General features: G+C 40.9%; 1 protein-coding gene and 3 non-coding genes across 4 annotated transcripts; all 4 read left to right on the forward strand.

Annotated features, from left to right (window-relative positions):
- Positions 1 to 11,666: 11,666 nt before the first annotated feature.
- On the forward strand, positions 11,667 to 21,332 carry CCT6A (chaperonin containing TCP1 subunit 6A). The gene is made up of 14 exons (XM_051992021.1): positions 11,667 to 11,898; positions 12,248 to 12,311; positions 13,228 to 13,362; positions 14,130 to 14,303; positions 14,971 to 15,074; positions 15,863 to 15,973; positions 16,144 to 16,303; positions 16,387 to 16,469; positions 17,035 to 17,131; positions 18,057 to 18,204; positions 18,969 to 19,102; positions 20,062 to 20,164; positions 20,622 to 20,694; positions 20,990 to 21,332. Exons 1-14 carry the CDS (start codon positions 11,762 to 11,764, stop codon positions 21,060 to 21,062), a joined length of 1,596 nt encoding a protein of 531 aa, XP_051847981.1. The 5' UTR covers positions 11,667 to 11,761; the 3' UTR covers positions 21,063 to 21,332.
- LOC127563640 (small nucleolar RNA SNORA22) lies at positions 12,603 to 12,736 on the forward strand. The gene has a single exon (XR_007954080.1). It is a non-coding gene; the product is annotated as a small nucleolar RNA SNORA22 (small nucleolar RNA).
- LOC127563639 (small nucleolar RNA SNORA22) lies at positions 13,876 to 14,009 on the forward strand. Its single transcript, XR_007954079.1, has one exon. It is a non-coding gene; the product is annotated as a small nucleolar RNA SNORA22 (small nucleolar RNA).
- Positions 18,580 to 18,717, forward strand: LOC127563634 (small nucleolar RNA SNORA15). Its single transcript, XR_007954074.1, has one exon. It is a non-coding gene; the product is annotated as a small nucleolar RNA SNORA15 (small nucleolar RNA).
- Positions 21,333 to 25,345: the final 4,013 nt, after the last annotated feature.

Genomic DNA, 25,345 nt, shown 5'->3' on the forward strand with positions numbered 1-25,345 from the left:
CATTTGAACTCAGATCCTCCTGACTTCAGGGCTGGTACTATCTACTGCATTATCCACTGCATATATCATTGCACCATCTAGCCGCCCCTCATATTAACTTTTTATTATTATTATTATAGCTTTTTATTTACAAGATATATGCATAGGTAATTTTTTAGCATTGACAATTGCAAAAGCTTTTGTTACAATGTTTCCCCTCCTTCCCCCCACCTTCTCCCCCAGATGGCAAGTTGACCAATACATGTCATATATGTTAAAGTATCATATTAACTTTTTAAATACACATTTCTTTATAAATCATGTTGGGAGAGAAAAATCAGAACAAAAGGGAAAAACCACGAGAGAAAAAAAAAACTAAAAATAAAGAAAACCTAGCACCCGCTGATTTATATTCAATCTCCATAGTTTCTGGATGCAGATGGCATTTTCTATCATAAAGTTTATTGGGATTGCCTCGGATCACTAAACCGCTGAGAAAAATCAAGTCTTTCATGATTGATCATCACACAATATTGCTGTTACTGTTTATAATATATTTCTGGTTCTGCTTGTTTCACTCTGCATCAATTCCAATTTTTAACTGAGGGAGAGGATAGACCAAGATTTATGGTAAACTTAAGGTTCTTAAAAGATCAGATCTAGAAATAATAAATGACACAGTCAGGATTTGAACTGAGATCTCATACTCCTTCCATGAAATCAGCATGTTTTTCAATTCCTTACATATTGTAAAGGATGAAGTCTTTGACTATATATCTCTGCAGAAAGTCTGGGTTTGCCATAGACACTACAGTGAGATGGCTGATTTCTTAGATATTGAGGATGAAACAGTTTTACCAAGTGAATACAGCACTGAATGTTGGAATCATCAAGACTTGGTTTAAATCCTGCCACTGACCCTTTCTAGCTGTGTTACCCCAAGCGAATTGTTTAACTCTCCTGAGCTATGTTTTGTGTAAAATGGTGATGACAAAAATAGCATCTATATCACAGGATTATGAGTCAAAAGAGATAATATATGAGAAGTATTTTGCAAACTTTAAAGCTCTGCATTAATGTGAACTGTTATTATTATTGATTGAGGTAAGGAATCTTATTGCCCTGATTGGTAATCCATTGACCCATCAGTGAGAATGAGTGACTGAGTCACGGAGTTCTAGGATGGTTTGAATATAGATATAAATCTAGGATTTAAGCCAGGAAAGAGGCTGGAAAACAAGCATAACTGGCAAATTCCTTTGAGTAGGAGTATTGTCTAAATACGTACATGATTGAGGGTGGTTAGAGACATAGTCTACTTTCTATGCCAAAGTAGGAGTCATTTCCTTTTGGGGGATGTCTCCCTGTTATAATGTAACCTGCAAGGACCCTTAGAAGTCATTTTGTGCAACCCTCTTATTTTTAAAAACAAGAAATTGAACTTAATAAGTTTTTCATTTGTTTATTCATTCATTCATTAAAAGGCAACGTTCATTGGGGCAGAGAAATAGACGATGGCCCATTTACTGAACCTACTATTCAGGGAGAATGATTTGGGGGTTCCTGGTAACATCAACAGGGATCTGAACAGCATGGAGAGAACTTTAGAGGAGAGAGGGAATGAGTAATAGAGGCAGAAAAAGGATCTGAATGTGTCTTTGGGAGTGACCAAAATATGCCATTTACTGCTCTAACTCCTGTGCCAGGGGTAGTAGTGAGAGAAGGAGCAGTCTTGGAGGGAGTATCAAGAGATGTGGTGTGTTCTGGAGAAAACTGAATTCTCCTCAACACCAGCCATGGAAGGAATGTAAAACCAAGAGATCTTGGCTGGAGAAATGTTTGTTAACGGGAGTTCCGACTGTAAATTGGTGAACTTAGAAATCTTAGGGAGTAAAAGAGGTAATTTGCCCCTGGGGGAGAAGGAAGAGGAGGGCAGGGAGGTTGGCATCCAACCAGGTCAATACTCTGGGGCAAAGCCTTAGAGATCCCATGCTACTTTCAACAGATATACAAAAGAAATCCAGAGTTAAGCAAAGAGAGATCAGCAGAGGACTTGGGTCCCTCTCTTGGGAGAGTTTGTCCATTCACACAGCCCTTCCCAGAAAAACCCCCCAAGTCACCTGAGATAACAGTTAGAGGACAGCAAAAAACTAAGTAAATTTGAAGCCATTTATGTTTTAATAAACTCATTCACAAGGATTCCTATAGGAAGAGCATGTTAGTTGGTACCAAATGTTCTGTGGCATATTGAAACCATGGTGAGTCTAAGGATTTATTTGGGGAAATTACAGATATTTTTAAAATTCAACAAATATGAATGAATAGAAAAGTGTTCTATTGTATCATTATTCATAGTTCCCAGATATTTAATAAGTGACTGACATGGTAAAGATGGACTTCTGGAAACAACAATTTTCCCATGAACTATCATTAATTTGTTGGTCAGTAAGTTTGTGTGGGGTCATCCATCCATCCAGCACCTGCTGTGGAAAGAAGTTGTAAAAGCTGTTCAGACAGAGCTTGTAGCACAGGAGATATTGTGAGGAAGAAGCTCTTCAGTTGTTCCTAATGACTGTGATAGCCTTCCTGCCAGTGGAGGCCCCAGGTGGTCCTCCATGTGCTCTAGGAAGACGCCTGCTCATGGTACTAAGGATGGGTTCCTCCAGATTGTGAATGGAGAGCTGCAGTTGGAGAAATGAGAAAACTATGGCTTTCGATTCTGCTCTGTTGTCCCACGGTCAGTCACCAACTAGTGCCTGAGATGGTCTAAGTCTGGTTAAGACTGGTCTGAAGGGAAGACCACACATGGAGCAATACATGTATGTAGTGATACAACACTAGAGATCTATACTAGCAGCAACTGGCCACTAAAATTCCCAGAATAAACATAATATTAAAAATATAAGTCAAAGAAATTTACCAAATTTTAGTTTGGCTAAAGGTGCCTTTACATTCTGTAAAGCAAGTGTTGTATATAATGTCAATTCCTTGGTTTATAACTGTGGAACACTAAGGTGCTATATATATCAAAATTAAGTTAATGTAGCAGAACAATGCCTTTGTGACTTGTTCTGAAAGCAAAACTGGTATAGTAGGTATACTCTGAAGGGTTCAGCCTCTACCTTAGGAGCAAACTATACCCTCTTTAAAGACTTTTAAGGAACTAAAATGTGAGTTTTTTTGAAAATCAAGACTTCAGAAAGTAATTCTAAATGTGACAAAAAAAAATCTTTATTAGAAAAGAGAATAGAATAGTAGAATAATTTAAACATACTAAATTTATTTCATTTGACTTAAATTTTAACTTGCAGAAATACAATTTACATAGAATTTCTTTTTTTTTAAATTTTTATTTAATAATTACTTTATATTGACAGAATCCATGCCAGGGTAATTTTTTTTTTACAACATTATCCTTTGCACTCGTTTCTGTTCCAATTTTTTTCCCCTCCCTCCCTCCACCCTCTCCCCTAGATGGCAAGCAGTCCTTTATATGTTGGATATGTTGCAGTATATCCTAGATACAATATATGTTTGCAGAACTGAACAGTTCTCTTGTTGCACAGGGAGAATTGGATTCAGAAGGTATAAATAACCTGGGAAGAAAAACAAAAATGCAGATAGTTCACATTCGTTTCCCAGTGTTCTTTCTTTGGGTGTAGCTGTTTTTGTCCGTCATTTATCAATTGAAACTCAGTTAGGTCTCTTTGTCAAAGAAATCCACTTCCATCAAAATATGTCCTCATACAATATTGTTGTCGAAGTGTATAATGATCTCCTGGTTCTGCTCATTTCGCTCAGCATCAGTTCATGTAAGTCTCGCCAGTCCTCTCTGTATTCATCCTGCTGGTCATTCCTTACAGAACAATAATATTCCATAACATTCATATACCACAATTTACCCAGCCATTCTCCAATGGATGGGCAACCATTCATTTTCCTGTTTCTAGCCACTACAAACAGGGCTGCTACAAACATTTTGGCACATACAGGTCCCTTTCCCTTCTTTAGTATTTCTTTGGGATATAAGCCCAATAGAAACACTGTTGGGTCAAAGGGGATGCACAGTTTGATAGCCCGTTGGGCTTAGCTCCAAATTGCTCTCCAGAATGGTTGGATTCGTTCACAACTCCACCAACAATGCATTAGTGTCCCAGTTTTCCCGCATCCCCTCCAACATTCATCTTTATTTTTTCCTGTCATCTTAGCCAATCTGACAGGTGTGTAGTGGTATCTCAGAGTTGTCTTAATTTGCATTTCTCTGATCAATAATGATTTGGAACACTCTTTCATATGAGTGGTAATAGTTTCAATTTCATCCTCTGAAAATTGTCTGTTCATATCCTTTGACATAGAATTTCTTAGGAGCAAATCAATCACATTCAACTACGGGATCTGTTCTTTACATATGTATAATGTTCATCTATGATGATGAAACAGCTTCAGGAGTCTATCCAACCACCTGTCACAATCTAGATAACTGGTATTTTCTGTATCCACTTGGAACACTTTAAAGCGATTACAACTTTCCTTTATAAGGTGTGTAGGACTTGTTCTATATAATAAAGACCACTTAAAGGACCTTCCCATGTAGATGAAATTCTTTTTCTTCTTGAACTCTGCTCCCTGGACTCTGTGACAATGACAAATACCCTTGATGAGCACTTCTCTCCCTGATTTATGCCTCAGGATCAGGAGGGTGATGAATAAAATTATCTCTCATTTCATCTTGAACTAAACCAGAGATGAAATAGCACAAGGAGAGTGGGCCATTTGGGAAACTGCCAGATGCTTTTGATGAATTCAAGTTCTTAAAACAAAAACCCATTTTTGTAAAATGCCATTATTCCTCTGATGATACCATCCGACTGCAGGGACCAATGCAGTCGCTTAAAATTCAAGTTGAAGGTTGCCGAAAGAAGAACAGATAGAGCATGATTAGACTACAGTATTATTATGCATGAAAATATTCAAGGAAGAAACTGCACAAAAGATATCATCAAGGAAATGTTTTCTGAAAAGATGGTAGGCTAGTTATCAGTTAAGAATGAGCAGTAACTAATGGATAACCAGAGTTGTTCCATTGGCATCCATCCAGGCAGAATCAAGAAATCTAGAAGGAAGCCCTCAATAAATTGGATAGACTGGATCAATCGTTCGGAAGACAAGTTATGAATAGCTTTTACAAACTAATGAATGATAGGCCAAAATACCTATTATATAAAAAAGTACTTATTAGTACTAACATTCTAAATGCCCTGTATATTACTTAATTGTTTTAGTCATAAGGAACTCTCACTTTGGTCTATAAAAACAGCCCAGTCTGGAACTACAAGCAGAATCAAATAGATAGTCAAGTTTAATAACATAATTTCAGCCTAGAGATCATTCTTTTTTTTAAAAAAAAAAAAGGTTTTTCTTTTCAAACATATGCATAGATCGTTTTCAACATTCACTCTTGCAAAACCTTGTGTTCCAAAATTTTTTCTCACTCTCTTCTCCCTTACTCCCTCCCCTAAACAGCAAGTAATCCAATATATATTAAACATGTGCTATTCTTCTATATATATATTTCCACAATTATTATGCTGCACAAGAAAAATCAGATCAAAAAGGAAAAACTAAGAAAGAAGACGAAAAGCAAGTAAACAATAATAAAAAAGTGAAAATATTTTGCTGTGAGCCACAATCCTCTCTCTAGGTGCAAATAGCTCTCTTGATCCCAAGATCATTAGAACTGACCTGAATCATCTTGCTGTTGAAAAGTGCCACGCTACTTACATGTTATTGTATTTTCATTTATTTTGTTGACTATTTCCCAAATTGCATCTTCCCCAACTACATGGTTTGGGCTCTCAAGGAGAAAATGAAGGGCAGATCACTTATTTAATATTTCTGTTCTGGAGCATAGATCTAAGGAAAATGGATGAAAGTTAGGGGCCAGATCTCATCAAAAAAGAGAACCTTTCCCAAACCTGAAATTCTTAATTATTACTGAGCTCATTTTTACCACTATCATGGCATATTAGGAGATCCATATTTCAGGTAATTACCCTAAGATGGCTTCAAAATTAAAGATTCTATTATTATTAAAATGATAATGCTGTTGATCCACTGTCAAGAGGTCATGTTTTTAGAATTATTTTCTAATATCTGCAATGAGCTTATGCTAAAAAAATTCATTTTGTATCATGTGATGATTGTTGAGAATGAAAAAATACAGCCAGTAAATTGTGGTCCATCTGAGCCTCTCAGGACCAAAAAGTCCTCCTGAATCACACTGTAGGTAAAGCATCAACCTCAGGACTCACAGACAATTTAAAGAATTAAAGATAATCCATGTTTCTTAGGATTTAGAATTGCTCACATTTCAAACATTTTTGCTAATTTTTGGACAAAAGTCATAGATTGGGGCCCAAATATTGACACTTTATATATTTATTATATATAATATATAATATAAATGTAAATATATATATATATATATATATATATATATATATATATATATATATATATATATATATATATATTTAGAATGTGTAGAAGGCCAGGAGGTAAGACTCCATTCCAGGTTTTGAATCTTACAGTAACTTGGCTCACCAAAACTCCCCTATTGAAATAGCAGAGACTATTTGTCAACATAATAAATTAATAATTTAGTGATTTACGCAAAACATTACTCTTTGGATTAAAAGCTAAACCTTTGAATTTAGGACAGGAAAGAATGTTCACAAGGAGACTAAAAGTATTTGGGAGAAAGATTTTTAAGATAATGGTATAATAAACTTTACTTTGATGGTATCTCAACATTTACATCTCTGTCTAAGTAACCAAGATCAGGGGCTTAAGGTGTTTAATCATTTACATCATAGTAGAATTTTGTTAGGCTATAGGAATTTTAAAAGAGTGTACTTTGTATCAAACCTATGAGCATTTGAAGTATATATATTTGTCTCTCTGATCAATAAACTTCAAAGAGTCCATAAACAGGACTTTTCCGCCTAGCCCCAGTGTTGTCACATCCTTCATCTCACTACAGGAGCTGGACTCCAGCAGGAATGGAGTGATATGTCTTAGAAGAAACATTGTACCAGGAGGCAGAAAATCTGAGTTTTGGTTGTTTCCATGACATCTAGGGTAAGTGATTTAACTTTTCTTATGTCTTCTTTGCCTAGCTATAAAATATATTATGGTATCTTACTTTCTTAAGGGCAAGGGGCCAGAATGATCTCTGAGCCTCCCATGATTTCCCTTTCCCTACATTATTTCTATTTATTCTGTCTTCTCAGCTTAATCAGCCTTCTCTTTTATCTTTCTGGATGACTATATGAAGTCTGTCTTCTTTTCCACATTATTTGACTTTTCACTTTAAGGCTAAGTGTGGGATTGAGAGGATGCAGTTTTTGTTGTTGTTGTTGTTGTTGTTGTTTAGCTTTTTAAAAATTATTTATATTATTTATTTGTTTTTTTAAGTTTTATTATTTATTTTTAGTTTTCAACATTTATTTTCACAGGATAATGATTTCCATTTTGTTTCTCCCTCTTTCCCATTTCCCTTCTTCAAGATGGCAAGCAATCTGATATAGGTATATGCACAATTATATTAAATATATTTTTATATTAGTCATGTTGTAAAAGAAGAATCAGAACCAAAAGGGAAAACCACAAGAAAAAAACCCCAAAAACAAGTGAAAATAGTGTGCTTCAATCTGCATTCAGACTCCATTCTGGATATGGATAGACTCCTAAGTCTAAAGACTTATGTCATGAATTACTGTCTTGAATCATTGTGTTGTTGAGAAGAGCTGTCTTTCATAGTTAATCACACAATGTTACACTGGATAATCTCCTTGTTCTGTTCACTCACTCAGCATCAGTTCATGTAAATCTTTCCAGGTTTTTCTGAAATCTGCTTGCTCATCATTTCTTATAGAACAATAGGGTTCCATTTCATTTATGTACCACGACTTGTTCAGCCTTTCCCCAATTGATGAAAAGCCCCTCAATTTCCATTTCTTTACCACAACAAAAAGAGCTACTATAAACAAATTTTGCACATGTGGGGCCTTTTCCCTTTTATGATCTTTTTGGGGTACAGACCTAGTAGTGGTATTGCTGGATCAAAGAGAAGGCACAATTTATAGCCCTTTGGGCATAGTTCCAAATTGCTCCCCAAATGGTGGGATCAGTTTACCACTCCACCAACAATGTGTTAGTGTTCCAATTTTCCCATCTCCTCTCCAACATTTATCATTTTCCTATCCTCATATCTGATAGGTGTGAGATGGCATTTAATTTGCATTTCTCTAATCAATAGTGATTTAGGACATTTTTCCATTTGACTGTAGCTGTCTGAAAACTGTCTGTTCATAGGATGCAGAGTTTGAATCTATTCTTCAAACCCATGTAACTAATTTTAGAATATATCCAAAGTTGATGACCAAATTAGAATTTTTCACTCCTTGAAATATTGTTAAAATTCATCCAACCTATAAATTTCCCCCCATTAAACATAGATTTAACCATTAATAAATCTTCAAACAAGAGGGTTTTTATAATTCCTCAGAATAATTGAAAATGAAAACTTGAATCTTATACAACTCTGCCAATGTATGTGATGATAAGTTAAACATTATTATTGTTTATTCTTCGTTCTCCAAGACAACTATGGCATCAGAGAGATGATGCTATGACATGCAAATGAATTAGATGTCAGTGAGGGATTAGGGCTGTGCAAGTCACCAAGCTCCTCCTCCAGAGCCATCTGGGTCCAGTGGCCAGATATAGATAGGAAGACTGGAAATGGCCCGGGATACAGGGGGAGACCTTGGCTAAGGCCTTTAACAGGTCTCAGTTTGACTGAAGCAACTATTATTCAGTAACTAAGGCTTGGTTAAACCTAGAATTTTAAAGGAGCTTTCTGCATCTTCTCAACCACCTTTTTTCCCTTTGGTTTATTTTTTGTTTGTTTCTTTTGTCCAGGCAATTGGGGTTAAGCGGCTTACCAAGGGTCATAAAACTCAGATCTTCCTGACTCCAGGACCACTAACTATACACTGCGCCATCTAGATGCCCCTTCCCTATTTCTTTTTAATTGATCTTTTGATGTAGAAGAAAAAACAATCAGTAGAAATCAAGAGACCAAAACTAATTATGTCTTTACTTAATCAGTGACTTCAGCTTTAAAAATGAAATGAGACAATGTCCTATCTACCTCATAGGGTTATGAGTATCAAATCAAATGATGATTGTGAACATGGATTGAATATCAAATGTTATGAGAATTGAGGAATTATTTCAAATTCAAAACATGCTCATTTTCTAACATATTCCAAGACTGCTAATATATTTCCTGAGTTTTAGGTCCTGGAAATGAATGCCACCTAGATGTCCCCAGCCCCAGCACATCAATTTCTTACATTACTAATGGAACCTTTATTTAAAATTCTTTGAAAAGTATGTTAGATTCTAATATGTTAAATAGTATATTTGTTACCAATATTGGCAAAATACATTTGCTACCTTTTCTAATTACTCGAATATGTTTTGCATTATAGAAATAATTAATAAAGGCTATTGTTGTCAGTTTTACTGAAATGCAAAAATGAACAGATTTGTGGAACGTATAAAGAACTGATGAAAGAGCACCCATTTGCCCTAAAATTGAGTCGGTGCCATCTTTTTGGAAAGAAATATGTCAATGCACAAGAAAGCTATAAAATTGTTCCTGTTGGACCCAGTAATTCTTCCACTTAGTTTCTATCCCAAAGTAGAGATCAGGGAGTCCTGGGGTTCATTGTGATTCTTTTAGGGAGTCTACAAGGTCAAAACCATTTTCAGAATAATACTAAGATGTGTCTATTAAAATGCCCTTCCCTTTTCCAGCTACCTATCTGTTAGAAGTTTTCACATACTTTTATTTAGTCAAACATTTCTCAGTTGATTGAATGCAGAAACAGATAGGAGAATCCAGTTGACTTCTAGTAAATCAGACATTAGAGATTTATAAAATGTGTACAACAGTGCCACTCTTATTAAATTTTGTTTTGGAAAATAAAGTTATTTTGTTCATTTAAAATGTTATTTACATTATCATGTCAATCAAACTGAATTTTTTTTTTTGGACCGTGTATTCTTTTCCTCATTTCTTTCTTATCTAGCCTTAATCACTGAATGGGTGTTACCTCAGTCAAATGGGTGTTAGAGACTTTACCCTAAAAAGGCCAGGGTCTCGCACTGCACCCGGGGCCATCTCCAGGTATCCTGATTTATATCTGGTCACTGGACCCAGATATCTCTGGAGGGGAAAGTGAGACTGGTGACCTCAGACAGCCCTCCCTCACTTACATTCACTCGCATTTCATATCTCCCTGAAGTTATGATTGTCTTTGAGAAGGACAAAACAACCACAACTAATACTTTATCAGGTAACAGATTTACTATTAAATTAATAAATATTTAAAACTTTTTATCAGCTTTGGTTCCTAACACAGAAAATGTTTATAGCTCTCTTACAGTTAAAAGCTCCTTTGGAGTTCTCAATAATTTTTAAAGGGTTCTCAAGAGTAAAAAAATTGAGAACCACAGTCATAAGGCTGTTATTGAAAGGGAGCATAAATATGTGTATAAAAGTAGTCCCGACGGTCTTATTTGTAATAGTCAATAACTGTAAAGGCAGAAAAAATTGTGGTATAGGAATGTAATTAAGTACACCTGAGAAATGATAAATATAAAAAAGTCCAAGCAAACATGGGAAAAATGAGCTGATAATCAATCACTCTGTTGTGCTTTGTGGTTTGTTCAACTCTAATTGTAAAAAATAGCCACAAAATAAAAATACAAAGAAAAAGATCAAATGGGGGCATGGAAGCAGAAAGAATGTTTTTATGTTTGTTAAGGTTAACCTGTTTTGTGCCTTAAAATTGCTAATAATGGAATAATCACAGAGAGGCATCTTGGTGACGTGGATAAAGGCCGGGTGAGAAGTCAAGGAGCTCTGAGTTCAAATGCTGCCTCTGACGCTACTGGCTGCTTAAAGCTCTTTAAATGTGCGGTTTGCTAGATGATTAGCCCAACTTCTCAGGGCTAACGTAAAGCTAAGTTGCGGGGAGGGCGCTAGTCTGGGTTGTTGGGGGAATTTTCCCAGCGGGATCTCCCTGTGCCTAATGAAGTTTACGGTTTAATTACAATTCGATTTCGGTTTCTTCCTGTGTGTTTACTCATGGTTACTGAGGTTTTTTCACGTCAGTCCTCAGGGCACTCACGGCACCACGTGAATGCTTTAGCACATTTTTATAGAAAGGGGGTCTGAGATTTATCTCTGGACACGGGGTTTCATGGGACTGTGAGCAGTGTTCTGGAACTTCTGAGGAAGTCCTGAGTCCATTCTCGCCCTGCCCCGGTAGGGCCTAGGTCCGACAAGCTTTGCGCTCCCCGGACCCGAATCAGCGAGACAGGAAGAGATCTCTCGTTGCCATGGGAATTATCTCGTCCATACGTCAACGGCGTACGCAGGGAGGCGGAGCCGGAGGGGGATTGGCAGCCGCAGTATAGAAGGCGGGGCTAAAGATGATGAGCAGCTCCGCGGCCCAATGGCGAGAGGCGTGGAGAGGCGGCCCGGGAGGGCGCTGGAGGTTTCTAGAAGGGGCTGGGTCTCGTCTCGTCTCGTCTCGTCTCGCGGGGCTTTGCAGAACGCGCTTTGGGGCTGCGGCTGACTGAATACCTTAGGACTTGCTTCTCTTGCGCCCGCCTCCAGCTCTGCTGCCACCGCTCCCCAGCCATGTCGGCCGTGAAGGCGCTGAATCCCAAAGCCGAGGTGGCCCGGGCCCAGGCGGCGCTGGCCGTGAACATCAGCGCGGCCCGAGGGCTGCAGGATGTGCTGAGGACCAATCTGGGGCCCAAGGGCACCATGAAAATGTGAGGCCCTGGGGACGGGAGCACGCGCCGGGTGAGGGTGGGGGAGGGGAGGGGCCGGGAGGGGCCTCGGCGGCCGCCGTCCACCAGGCCCAACATCCGGTCCGAGCCTTCCGGCTCTCCCGGGCTCACGTGGACGAACGATCCCCGGCTCTTGTCCGCTCTCGGCCTCGTTACAGGGGAAGTGGCCGTCCTCTGTTGTGCAGCGGGTTGTGGCTTAAAGATCGGACGAGGCCGGGGCTCCCAGACCCTCCCCTCTAAATCCCCGAATTCGTGTGCGAGTGGGTTCCGGCTCACCGGGGGACCGCCCCTGGGGGGCTCTGACGCATGGGTCTGGTCTCTCTTACCCCAGGCTTGTTTCTGGCGCCGGAGACATCAAGCTCACCAAGGATGGCAACGTGCTGTTACACGAGATGGTGAGGAATATCCCGGGAGTGGGAGGGGTGGCCCCCAAAGGCGTCCATGTGTCCTACCTGTTATCATGAACTGATGTAGAGTTGGTAATTCACACGCAGAGACGGAACTCAGATGGTCAGATTCCCTGGAAAAGGGAAATCCATTTACCAAAGATATGACTTAGCCAAAGCCCATTCAGTAATATTAAAATAACAGAAAATATTTAAACCGTCTAGATAACTTATAAAAAGATGCTTAACCAAAGAGTCAGCAAAATTGGGAGGCTGAGGGTATCCCTTATTTTTTACTATTTGCACAGAGAACACCCAAGCGTGCTTTGTAGTTCCCTTGGCTTCTAGTCTGTGCTAGAATAACCTCTGCTCTTTTCCTCTGCATCGGAAGGATTGTTTATCCTTTCATATGTATTCAGAAGGGCAGCACATTTCTTTTTTTTTTTTTTTTTTTTTTTTTTTTTTTTTTTTTTTTTTTTTTTTTTTTTAGGCAATTGGGGTTAAGTGACTTGCCCAGGGTCACACAGCTAGACAGTGTCTGAGATCAGATTTGAACTCAGGTCCTCTGGACTTCAGGGCTGGTGCTCTATCCACTGCGCCACCTAGCTGCCCCCGGGGCAGCACATTTCTAAGATTTAGCAATAAGTTTACTATAACAGGATTCGACTTGTTTCTATGTTGATTGATATCCAAGGTAGCAATCAACTATTGATAGGGAGTTATTCGCTTTTGAGATTCTTAGTCCCATATCATTTTATCTGTATGAGGACAGTTCTTCAAAGGTTTTAATGCAGAATGTTTTTTTGGGGCGGGGGTTGTTTTTCTTATTTGGTAGAAATGATTACAAGTGGCTTTTGTTTAGTTCCTCAGAATTTATTCTTTTATTTCAAATCTTAATTGTATCATTTCCATTTTCTCTTTTTAGCAAATTCAACACCCAACAGCCTCCTTGATTGCAAAAGTAGCTACAGCCCAGGATGATATTACTGGTGATGGCACCACTTCCAATGTTCTCATCATTGGGGAGTTGCTGAAGCAGGCGGATCTCTACATCTCTGAAGTACACATGACTGTCACATTCCTGTGGTATTTTCTTCTGAATAGGAAATGTTTTATGTGTTCACTCTTGGCAGGTGTTAAGGGGCTAATAGTGATTTGCCCCTTATATGACTAAAGAAAAATTAATATCTTTTAATTTTTTAAAATCCAATGAAAGGATTTTGAGGATTATCTTTAACTGGATTGCAAAAGGAAAAGAATCAGCAAAGTAGGGAGTGGATCAGGGCTTTTGTTTTGCCCACATTGTTTCTATTGAGACCAATCCAAATCTCTTGTACATTTAACCAATTTAGTAAAAAAGGAGGAAAATAGGATTTCTTGTCCTAGAAGACTCTAAGCACTAGCCTGAGATTCTTTCTGTGCCATAGATTTCTTAAATTTTATTTACAAAAAAGGAGATTGCCTTCTAAATGACTACTAAATGTCAATGGAATTCCAGATAACTTATAAAAAGATGCTTAACCAAAGAATCAGCAAAATTGGGAGGCTGAGGGTATCCCTTATTTTTTACTATTTGCACAGAGAACACCCAAGCGTGCTTTGTAGTTCCCTTGGCTTCTAGTCTGTGCTAGAATAACCTCTGCTCTTTTCCTCTGCATTGGAAGGATTGTTTATCCTTTCATATGTATTCAGAAGGGCAGCACATTTCTAAGATTTAGCAATAACTAGAAAGCCACACTCTATATAAAAATGGTAAAAGCTTTGCTGTAACAGCCAGACTTAACTCCTACTGAGGCTAATGGTTGGCTTTACGGTTGTTGTTACCAGGGTCTGCACCCTAGAATCATAACGGAAGGGTTTGAAGCTGCCAAGACAAAAGCCCTTGAAGTCTTGGATCAAATCAAAATAAGCAAAGAAATTGATAGAGAAATCCTCATGGATGTGGCTCGAACATCCCTGCGCACCAAAGTCAATGCTGACCTGGCCGACGTGCTGACAGAGGTAGGTGGCGTATGGAGTACCCGGATTCTCACATTAGATCACAAATTAGCTCATTGGAGCTATGCAAAAACTACATGAAAGAGCAGAAATCATTTTATAATTTAGAAAATTGAAAATCAGAGTGGGTCTTTAGGACTAGTGAACTTAGTGCTTCACCACTGCTGTCTGTAATTTGCCAGTAAAAACAAGAACTACTCGAGATGGTTCAGTAAAACTGAAAATAATGCAAAGCATTCATTTGATCCTTCTGGCAGTGTCCTATGTACCATTCTGTGTGTGGTATTAGAGTTCTCTTTAAACTTCTTGTCTTCTTGCTAGCAGTTGGAGCTTTGTAGATATATACACAAATATAGATTTCTTTTGCAGTTTAATTTGATCTGTGTGCATAAAAATTGGTCTAGTGGTGTACTGAAGTGATTGTTATAGACCTAGCATAATAAAAGATCTGTGATGAAAGCTTTGACATGGATATTTTACAATAGAAATTAAGAATTTTCTAAAGTGTGATTACTACATTGAAGCTGTAGTGTGGTGGTGATTGGATGATCTAAATGTACCACTAAACGTAGTTGGTGATAGATGATCTTAAAGGAAAGGGAAAAGTTGGAACTGAGTTAAAATGTAGGCACCTGCTTTGTTTTATCTTTGTGTTCCCCTTCTATTGCAGGCAGTAGTGGACTCGATTTTGGCTGTCAGAAGACCAGGTGAACCTGTTGATCTTTTCATGGTAGAAATCATGGAGATGAAGCATAAATCAGAAACTGACACATCGTGAGTTAAAAGTTGTTAGTAATGTTGACAGGCATTTTATTGTCTTAAAAGATTTTAAAATTTAAATTTTATATGCTGATTATTATAATTTAACTCCTGAAGTTTTAGACTAGTTGAAAAGTTAAAGGTAATTTTGAAGGGAAATTTTCAGAACAGATATTCCATGAAGCGTATTTTTGCCTCTTTTTTGATAACATCTTTGGGTGAATAATGAGATAGGTATATTGCATAACTGAATCTTATATGTTACATACTATTCAAGTTTTGCTAATGTGGTGTTAATTGGCATGATTTTTCAAGAACTAAATTTGTATATAATATGCTGAGCTCACTATCAGCATTGTGGGAATAATGGTATAAAGGAGCAAGCCTTTGCCAAAGTTATTGTGGGGAAAACCTGGCATAAAACCCAGTTCATTAGTAGATCAAAAGAAGAATGGCACCTGTGGGGGAGGTGCAATCATAATGTTCATTCCTCTCCCTTTGGGGGGCTTGTTAAAATCTAGCTGCAGGGACACTTAACTAAGTAGTGCAGTGGATAGAGCACCACCCTGAAGTCAGGAGGACCTGAGTTCAAATTTAACCTCAGACACTTAACACTTCCTAGCTGTGTGATTCTGGGTAAATCACTTAACCCCAATTGCAAAAAAAAAAAAAAAAAATTGCAGCTGCTTTTAGTACATGGGATCAGATCAAATTTAAAATTTTGTCATTTGAATATGCTTTCTTCTATTTTATTGCTTGATAGACTATAAGATACTTATATAAGTAAATGCTTATTTTAATAGGTTGATCAGAGGGCTGGTTCTGGACCATGGTGCCCGCCATCCTGATATGAAGAAAAGACTAGAAGATGCTTACATTCTTACGTGCAATGTATCACTAGAATATGAAAAAACGTAAGTTGAGGTTACCTTCATAAAGAGGTCACAGTTAATGAATGCTAAGAAGCTATCTGGCAACCCTGAATTTGTGGTCCTATGGAATTGGCATTTTCAGAAACTGAATATGTGAATTTCATTTTTTTGCTTTTTTTTTTAAAAATAATTTTAATTCTTGTATTTTTTAGAGAAGTGAATTCTGGATTTTTTTACAAAAGTGCTGAGGAAAGAGAGAAACTAGTAAAAGCAGAAAGGAAATTCATTGAAGATAGAGTAAAGAAAATAGTAGAACTGAAAAGAAAAGTGTGTGGTGATTCAGACAAAGGATTTGTTGTTATTAATCAAAAGGTGAGAACAAAACTTGAATGCTGTGGATGTCAATTATCTACATAGGTCAACCTATTTTAAGAATTTTTTCTTAATCATTGCAGGGAATTGACCCATTTTCTTTAGATGCTCTTGCAAAAGAAGGCATAGTAGCTCTCCGCAGAGCAAAAAGAAGAAATATGGAGAGGTAAGTTGGGGCAGATTGGCCGAGTCAATCTGAATTTACTTTTATTATGTATGATTGGGATTTGATACAACCCTACAGCCCCTCCCTTCCTGAGGCTTTGTGTATCCTTGCACCTGGTGCAGCTTCAGGACTTGGAATTGAATGAACCATCCTTAACTGCATGCCTACATGCCTGTAAAATGTAGATTTTACAGAAAGTAAGAAATGTTTTTTTTATCTACAGCTTTTCCAAATTTTTTTGTCTGTATAGCCTAAAGACAAAATACTTGGCAAGAAGGCATAATTGACTCTATTGGATCTGGGAGTGAAAGGACTAAAAGGATGCTGATTCCTCTATGTAATGATTATAATACCCTTACTGAACTGCGAGAACTGTTTTTACAATTCTTATCTATACAGTTCCTCTCCAAGGGTGGAATTGGAGGCATTCTGAAAATTAAAAATTACAGTCCTAATACAGACGAAAGCTTCCCCAAAATTAATTATGCTAATGAATTGGGTATGGAGGGGAGTAAAATACTCTTGCCATGGAATTTATAAAGTAAATTTTCCTTATTTAATTCAGGTTGACTCTTGCATGTGGTGGAATGGCTATGAATTCTCTAGATGACTTAAATCCTGACTGTTTGGGACATGCAGGACTTGTCTATGAATACACACTAGTAAGTATATCTCTTTGGGTAAGTAATATTTTTAAATTGCTGATTATTTCAGGTTTTGTTTTTGCATCTGAAATTTCACAAAACTTTCTGTTGTACAGATCAGACGTGTGATTATATTGATATTGGTGAGGAAATACTTGAACAGTCATTTCATCTAATTTCAGTGGCTTTCTTCTGTTCCCTAACCTGTAGGGACTGGTCAAATCTCAGGTTAAATTTGAGGTTGGACGCCATCTGTTATACTGTCTAAAATAAACCAATAAATAAATAAATAATAGAATGAACATTTGATTAGTGAAGATAAAAGGTATCTCTTGAACTAAAAATGCTTATTTCTGAAAATACAGGTATATGTTAGACCTAGCGTTTGACAGACTAGGAATGTGGCCGTCGGACAATTTCAGAAGTAATTTATGGTGAGAAGAGGAGGCTAAGCCATTGTCTCCCTTTGTGTGTAGTATTTTACTTCTCATATCACGCTCCCATTCGGCCAGCACAGTTTTAGAAAATTCACTATTTGGGGTCCTTCAGGCAAAGTGCAGCTGCCACATCTTTAGGAATTGTGGCCTCTTGCATTTTTTGCAAACAGCACTAGAATAGCTCTTTCTTCTAAATGGCAGCTGACACCAAGTTAAATTCAGTTTATTCTGGACAACAGCTGCCTACTGCATAATAACCTTGACTCTAATTTTAATTGCTGCTTAAATATATTCTGAAAAGACGACACTGGTAAGAGCAGATAACCTAATATGCGGCCACTGTGTATTCATGACCAGACATATAAACACGTCATAATCTGAGGGCCAGACTAAGCGTCATTCAGGCATTTACCTCGACCTGCTTTGAAAACAGGAGCTTGCTCTGGTGCCTTAGAGTTTTACTGGTGCTGCCTTTCTGCTATTTTCTGACATGCTAAATGTTGTAGGGAGAAGAGAAATTCACCTTCATCGAGAAGTGTGTCAACCCTCGATCTGTCACCTTGTTGATTAAGGGACCCAATAAGCACACGATCACTCAGATCAAGGATGCAGTGAGAGATGGCCTGCGAGCGGTCAAGAATGCCATTGAAGATGGTGAGCTTCGCCACAGGCAGCTTTTGTGTCGCTCTGATTTCCCATTAGATCTTCACTCCCTCAGGGGGCAGAAAGGCAATTCCACAAGAGCAGTGGATCCACAAAGGCTGGGGGCTGGGGAATATGCTCTCATGTTGTTCCTTTGGGATGTGGCCACAAGTTCCAATTCTGTCCTGGGTCACCATTATCATCGTGCTTTCCTGGTTCTGCTGACTCCACTTGGCATCAATTCACAGGTGTTTCTCACGCCTCCCCATGGTGGTATTCCTCCCTTTGACATTCACGCCACGTTTAGTTTGCCATCTCCAAGCAAGCCAATGGGCTGATGAATGGATGGTATATGGTAAACTCAATTAATTCTTTTACCCTTCAAGTGCATGGACGAATACTGTGTTCTCTTTGTCAGTAGTCAACACAGCCAGACACCATGCGAAAGCACGTTCTCCTCTGAAACGTCTTGATGGGATGCCGAGGATTGTCATTGGCATGCCATTACGGAAGGGGATCACAGGTGCCTGCCCTGATTTGGGGACAATAGCGTGAGAAATGGGAAAAACAACCCAAGGTCATAGCACTCAAAGCAAGCGGTCTGACAACAGACATGGCGGCCCCATTTCTTCCAGGGGCGCAGAGTGTGGGTCCCCACAGTCTGTAAGGCTGTTCTGAGGTTCCTCCAGAACAACAGTGCACACTCTAGTGAACACATGGCTTGTTTGTACCTCTCTGTCCTTTATCTCACCTTGTGTTTTTTGTCCCCTTGCCAGGCTGTGTGGTACCTGGGGCTGGCGCAGTGGAAGTTGCCATCGCTGAAGCTCTCATTAAACATAAGCCCAACGTTAAGGGAAGAGCCCGTCTTGGAGTCCAAGCTTTTGCTGATGCGCTGCTTATTATTCCCAAGGTGTGTGGGAGTTCCACTGATGGTTTGTTTATAACATTAATCTTTAGAAACCCTTCCATATGCTTGAGCCTAGTTCGGGTCTAATGTGATTTGTCTGTAAAGTGGTGGCCAATGTCCACCAGGCTGACTGGGTATCCTAAGGAGCTCCTACCACGTGTTTTTTCTCAGGGCAAACCCTATATTCAGACAAGTCTTGCAGTGAGGATTTGATGAAAATTAAAATACTTCTTTGTGTCAGATATTGCTTGCCCAGTTCACAGTGTGACCCATAACAAACTACTCCTGTCACACCTAGGAATCCTCAGTGTAGCCCCCACCCTCAGCCAGGCTCAGACTGGAAGCCTCCGTCTCAGGTGGCTTTGCTGGCTACATTTGTGTTCTAAGCCTGTTAGTGGAGGCAGAAAAAGGTTTTGTTTTGTTTTGTGCTTGAACCTGTGGCCCCATTGGGGTGGGTAGTTTTCAGGGAGAATTTTCTCCCTGTGTAAATTGATGATTGATTTATGTGTGTCAGAATCAGGAGCTTCCTGGCTTTAAGGCTGGCTCTTGGTACTGTTTTCCTCATCTGTGAGGGAGGATGTTCTATTAAATGACCTGAAATAATAACTGCCTTTCATAGAGTGCTTTCGGGTTCGCAAAGCACTTTATGAAATATTTTATCCTCGCCACAACCTTGGGAGGTAAATATTCTTATTATCCTCATTTCACCCATGAGGAAGCAGACAAGAGACTTGCTGAGTAAGTGTCTGAGGTGGGATTTGAATTCAGATCTGCCTCCAGATACTTCTATCTAGTGTGCCCCCTAACTGCCTGGAGATCTTAACTACTTTGAGGTGTAGGATCTCGTACATATTCCATTTTGCTTCAGGACAAATGTAACAAAAACTCATTTTCTCACTCTCATTTACCAGTGGGACCTTTTGTGTTTAGAAAGATTAAATGTGTTTATTTTGTTTTTGAAGGTTCTTGCTCAGAACTCTGGTTTTGACCTTCAAGAAACACTAGTTAAGATACAAGCTGAACATGCAGAATCAGGACAACTTGTTGGTGTTGATTTAAAGACAGGTAAGAGAATTGTGCCCATGTAGGACCGTCTTTTCATTGGCTTCTCAGCGTCACTCAAGTGGTGCTCATGGGTAACAGGAGGCCCTTCTCCAAACAATGAATATTGGACAGTTTATTTTACTCTTAATTTCAAAATGTACATTGTTGAGTAATTTAATAGCAGTGAAGATTTTTGGTAAAGTTGTCATTTTTTCAAACAATATTTAAAAATGCATAAAAGAGGATTACAAAGGAAACCAATCATATTGAAATTTCCTTGTCAAAAATGTTTGCCAAAACAAGTTAAACAGCCTCCAGCTTAAGAATGAGCTTTAGGTACATGAGTAAACATTTTTGAGACCCAAGAGGTAGCCGTCATTACGCCGGAAGTATTCCTTGTTACCAGAAGGACATTTCTTCTGTGGCCCTCAGGGAAGGCAACAACCTAGTTGAGGCTATCTGTGTGTTTCCTTTGCAGGTGAGCCCATTGTTGCAGCTGAAGCTGGCATCTGGGATAACTATTGTGTCAAGAAGCAGCTGCTTCACTCTTGGTAAGTGGGGAAGGTCTGAATGAATAATCGAGTCCATGGAAGAGAGGTGGGTGAGGGGAAAGTTTTTTTTTTTTTAATATTTAAAGGAAACATCTATTATATCTTCTATGTAATTATTCTCCAAATGACATGTTTGTGAGAAGATTTTTTAATCAAATTTAAAGTAAAGTTACTAGAAAAAACAGCAGAAATTGGATTAGATCATTGTATCCTTAGGCAAATTTTAGAAATTCTGGGTACCAAGAAATGAAAATTGATTTTCGTTGATTTTAATAAGCCTCCAATCTCCTTCCAGCACTGTGATTGCCACCAATATTCTCCTGGTTGATGAGATCATGCGCGCTGGGATGTCTTCTCTGAAAGGTTGAGTGGAATCTCAGATTTCCACTATAAGCAGTGGAATCACGAAGGTCCTACAGAAAGAACCGCAACGTGTGGCTAGTGGTGGTTGTTCTTCCCAGCTGCCAAAAAATTTCCCAAAGAATAATTGTTTTTCTTACTGTTGCAGTAAACCTGTCCCTAAAACTGAAATTATTGGCCCCTATCCAAATGTAAGGTTCTAAAATGGATTACAGTATTTATTTTTTTTTTTAATTGCACTGAGGCCTATGATTAAAGCTGCGGTCCTTTTTACCCAATCGATTATTGTCCTGCCTGGCTTCGTGTCTCATGTCATAGCTGGTGTAGACCCTGCTCGTTTCTTCATTGTGTCCTAGAGTAGTGCTCGCTTTTACAGCGTTTGACCTCTCCCGTGACTTCATTCTGTCTAAATCTAGACACAAAGGGGGCATGAAGGTTTCTCAATTTAGATGAATTCTCCTTCTGTCACCGCTTTTCTGTTCTAGTGCAAGCCCTAAAGCATAAAAGCTTTTGTTGCAAGTAGATGCTTAGTTTGTATCTTCTCTCTCCAAGATTTTCCTGTGTTGAGCGAGAGTTGATGGATATTTAGTATGCGTTTAGAAAAGTAATGCTGTGTATTAGTCAAATTATAGTCTTTCTCATAACTTTATACAGATTGACTTTAACTCATTCCTTATCAGCTTTTAACTTAAACCTTTCTATTTAGGTTATTCTGACAAAAATCCAATTGCCTTAGTATGTGGTCTTACAAAAGTGTATTTGTCCGTCCTGTGGTGGGTTGGGCTTGGGGTTGTTGGGAGCGGGGCTGTGCCCTCTTAATTGTTGGATGTAAAATAGTAGAGCTCATTCCTGGGTGTGTATAAAATGTATTAACTGATTTTTTAAAATTCTTGATACTTTGTTTTTATATCATTTTGATTTCTATATTCCACCTTCCTTTCTCAACCATCCATTCTTTGAAACCAAGAATAAAACAGAAACAGCATAAAACCAGCTAATATATTGCTTGTCTAGCCAAGCAAAGTTCCAGCTTCCCGAGTCCCTGTGGCTGCCTTGAGTCTATGCAGAGCACGGGTGTGCGTAGAAGACAGGATGGGGGAGATCAGGAAGGGCCAGACCAGTCAAGGCCGCAGCAGGGGGGAACTGGGGGTGGGCCCAGCAACTCAACCCTCTCATCTGCCGTCTCTGCAAGGGGGGACCAGAATTGTCTCATTCATTTTTACTATGTTGCTTTAATGGTTCATCTGTCATAGGCAGGACTCTGCTGTGTGCTGGATAATAGCCAAGTACCTAACGCAGGTCCTGTGGCTGGTGTCAGCCCTAGATGGATCTTGGTCCTCCCTTCTGGGAGCTTATTGGGGGGGGGGGAGGGGGGAGAGGAGGAAGAGGCAGAGCAGGATTGCACACAGGTGTGCCAGCAATTCATTGATCCTTCACAAGAACATATATGGGCTCTCTGAGAGGTTTAGAAGCTGGCATAGACCGGGTTTGAAATGGGAAAGCCTTGATTCTTGTCCTAATAGGTGGCCCTGTGGTGGCCACAGGTCACAGGAGCTGCCCAATAAATAGCTCTTAGTCACTCAGACCCCTGTTACACCCACAAGTCAGGAGACCTAAAGATCTCAGCAGGGAGCATGGCAGCCTACATCCGGTTCTAAGGCACCGAGTGTGGGATCGTAGGTCGAGGCAGCCTCAAACCCTGGTTTGGGTCCTGATCATGCAGATGTTCATAGAAAGCTTGAATTTAGCACAATCCCTGACACACAGCAGGTATCCAATAAAGGTTTGTTCCTCAGTCCCCAGTATCTGAGCTCTCACCCTTGAGTTCCCTTTCTGTGCCATCCACTGGTGTGGAGAAAAATGCCTTTCTTGTAGGTGAAGGCCCTTCAGTGGTTATAGCCACTCCTCAGGAATATCCGGCAGACTGCTGAATGCGAGTTGTGCTCTTTCCATCAAAGACAATAAAATCATCTGGGGAGGGGGAGAGAAGGGCCCACTCTCCCCCTCCTCCCCCTCCCCCGCAGCTGGCCTTTTTCTCAATAAAGCCCTTTAAGGATGGGCTCCCCAAGAAGATGCTCCAGCTGGCCTGGAAATCAGTCTGGCAGCCAGGGGCGCAGCCCCGGGCTAGTGATGCTGAAAGCGGCCAGAGTGCTCTGGCAGAACAGACCCGCCATGACGCAATGGGGTCCCCCAGAGACTGCGGCTGTGCTGGAAGAGCCAGCCTGCCCGGGGTTCTCCTTACGTTCCTGGTGTGGACTTGGCTGGCCCCGAGGAGCCACACGAATGGGTGGCTGGCACATCAACCCTGGGCAAGACAGGACGATGGCCTGGTCTGGGGGAGACAGAGGGCCATTGCTCAGCGTGGGGCGGCCGGGTCAGAAGCCCAAGGACCAAGGCCTTGGTTTGCCTGCCAGATGCCGCCCGCTGAGCCCGGCCTGGGCCTGTACCCGCTGGTTGTCAGCATGCCTATGCCCAGTGCTGCTCAGTCAGGAATAAGGAGCGGCCCTTCCTGGCCTCTAGAGACTCCCTTTGCAGGCTCAGAATCCCAGCTTAGAGCTGCACGGCCCTGCCGGTCCTCAGGCTGCCCTCCTGCCGGGTGGTCAGGCACCCACACGGTCCCGAACTGGGCCTCAACAAGATGGCCGCCCTCTCCTTACGGGGCATTCAGGACTTGGGGCTGGAGAGGGGGAGCTCTCACCTCTGAAGGATTTGGGGGGGCTTGGAGAAAAGGCAAGGAGCATTTATGAAGCACTGAATGATAGGCTGGGGAAAGGGGCAGGACCTCTGACCCCTGACTGGTCTTGTACCTCCCCTTATCTCCACAAAGGGAAGCAAACCACCCCTCCTGGGGATTCTCTGGTCCCCGGGGGCTGCCTGGGTGCCCAGGAGGACCAGCCAGGCCCTTCCTGAGGCAGGGTCCTGGACACGGACTCAGTTCTTCCAGCTTGGTTTGAGGGCCTCTGGTTAAGTATGGGGAAGGGGAAAAGCTGGGGAAAGCAGGGCACCCACAGGGGCACGCCTTGGTAGGGAGAACCCAGGGGGTCTGGCCTGGCCAAGCAAGGCAGCCTCGGAGGGTTCGTGCCCATGGCCCATAGCCTGTTACCCGGGGGGGGCAGCCTGCCGGCCCCTTGCTGGGAGCCACACAATTTACTAAGGCTGGATTGGTGCCAGAGGAGCTGGACTGGAGTTTTCCCCGCAAGTCGTCACCTCTCAGTGTGAATGAAAGGATCCCACACTCTGCAGGTTCTAATCCGGGACCCTTTGCTACTAAGAGCGAGTATAGATTCAGAAATAATGAGATTCTTGGAGGAGTCCTTGGCATCTGGGAGGACCGCCCCCCAAACCCAAACCTGGGTCCCACAGCCCCTCCCCTGAGGGGATGACACCGGCCTGCCCCCACCCCCAGCCCCGAGGGTGCTCGGGATTGGAGCCGAGTCTGTGACTCCTCCCCTCCCTCTCCCCAGTTCCACTTGGAACCCTGTATTTGGGGGTGCCCAGAGGGGAGGGACCCCGGGGACCTTCCAGCACAAGGGACCAGTGTTCTGACTCAGAAAGGACAACCGTATCCTAGAGTGGGCTGGAACAGGCTAGTGCTGGCTCAGGACAGCTGGTCAGTAAGGTTACCTCAGAAATCAGCAGACGCTACAAATTGGGGCTTCATTTATTCTATTTTTTTGTTGCACAAAGTGAGAAAATTAATTCAAATTAAACTTAAAAGTGGTTCTGGGAACAGTGAGGTGGTGCATCGGATGGAGCACCAGCCCTGAAGTCAGGAGGACCTGAGTTCAAATCTGGCCTCAGACACTTAACACTGCCTGGCTGTGTGACCCTGGACAAGTCACTTAAACCCAATTGCCTCAGGGGGAAAAAAGTTTTGTGTTCATTTTTGTTTTTTTGAGTCAGTAGTTAAACATCTGCAGGGAGACGCCTAAATATCAGAGAATTTCTGTCTCTCCCTAGACTGCAGTGTTCCAAAACCCTCCTAACTTTGCGAGCGTGGGGTCCCAGACTCCCCACCCATCTGTACAAATGCGATCTCAGGCTCTGGCAGCCCAGACTCCCTGACCCACCATGGTGCAGGCCCTGCCCTCTAAACTCCCCCGCCCCCCACGTCTGAGCTTTGTACCTGAGCTATTGAAGGGGCTTTAACTCTCTTGGGGCCCAGAGATGCTCCACAAGAGCCTGAAATGCCTTTTTGCTTCACCAAGGTCTCAGGGGTGCTGACCTCCCCCACCTCAGGCGCGGCAGTTTCAGGAATTCTCCTTGGGGAGACAAGTTCCTCCAGCCGGAA

Source organism: Antechinus flavipes, chromosome 4 (genome assembly GCF_016432865.1).
Source record: "Antechinus flavipes isolate AdamAnt ecotype Samford, QLD, Australia chromosome 4, AdamAnt_v2, whole genome shotgun sequence".
Taxonomy (NCBI): domain Eukaryota; kingdom Metazoa; phylum Chordata; class Mammalia; order Dasyuromorphia; family Dasyuridae; genus Antechinus; species Antechinus flavipes.

Bases quoted from the DNA above. Each gene is read 5' to 3' on its own strand.
- CCT6A (XM_051992021.1), top strand. From the start codon at position 11,762: ATGTCGGCCGTGAAGGCGCTGAATCCCAAAGCCGAGGTGGCCCGGGCC. The intron at 14,304-14,970 runs GTAGGTGGCGTA...CTTCTATTGCAG, and splicing joins TGGCCGACGTGCTGACAGAG to GCAGTAGTGGACTCGATTTT. The intron at 20,695-20,989 runs GTAAGTGGGGAA...ATCTCCTTCCAG, and splicing joins AAGCAGCTGCTTCACTCTTG to CACTGTGATTGCCACCAATA.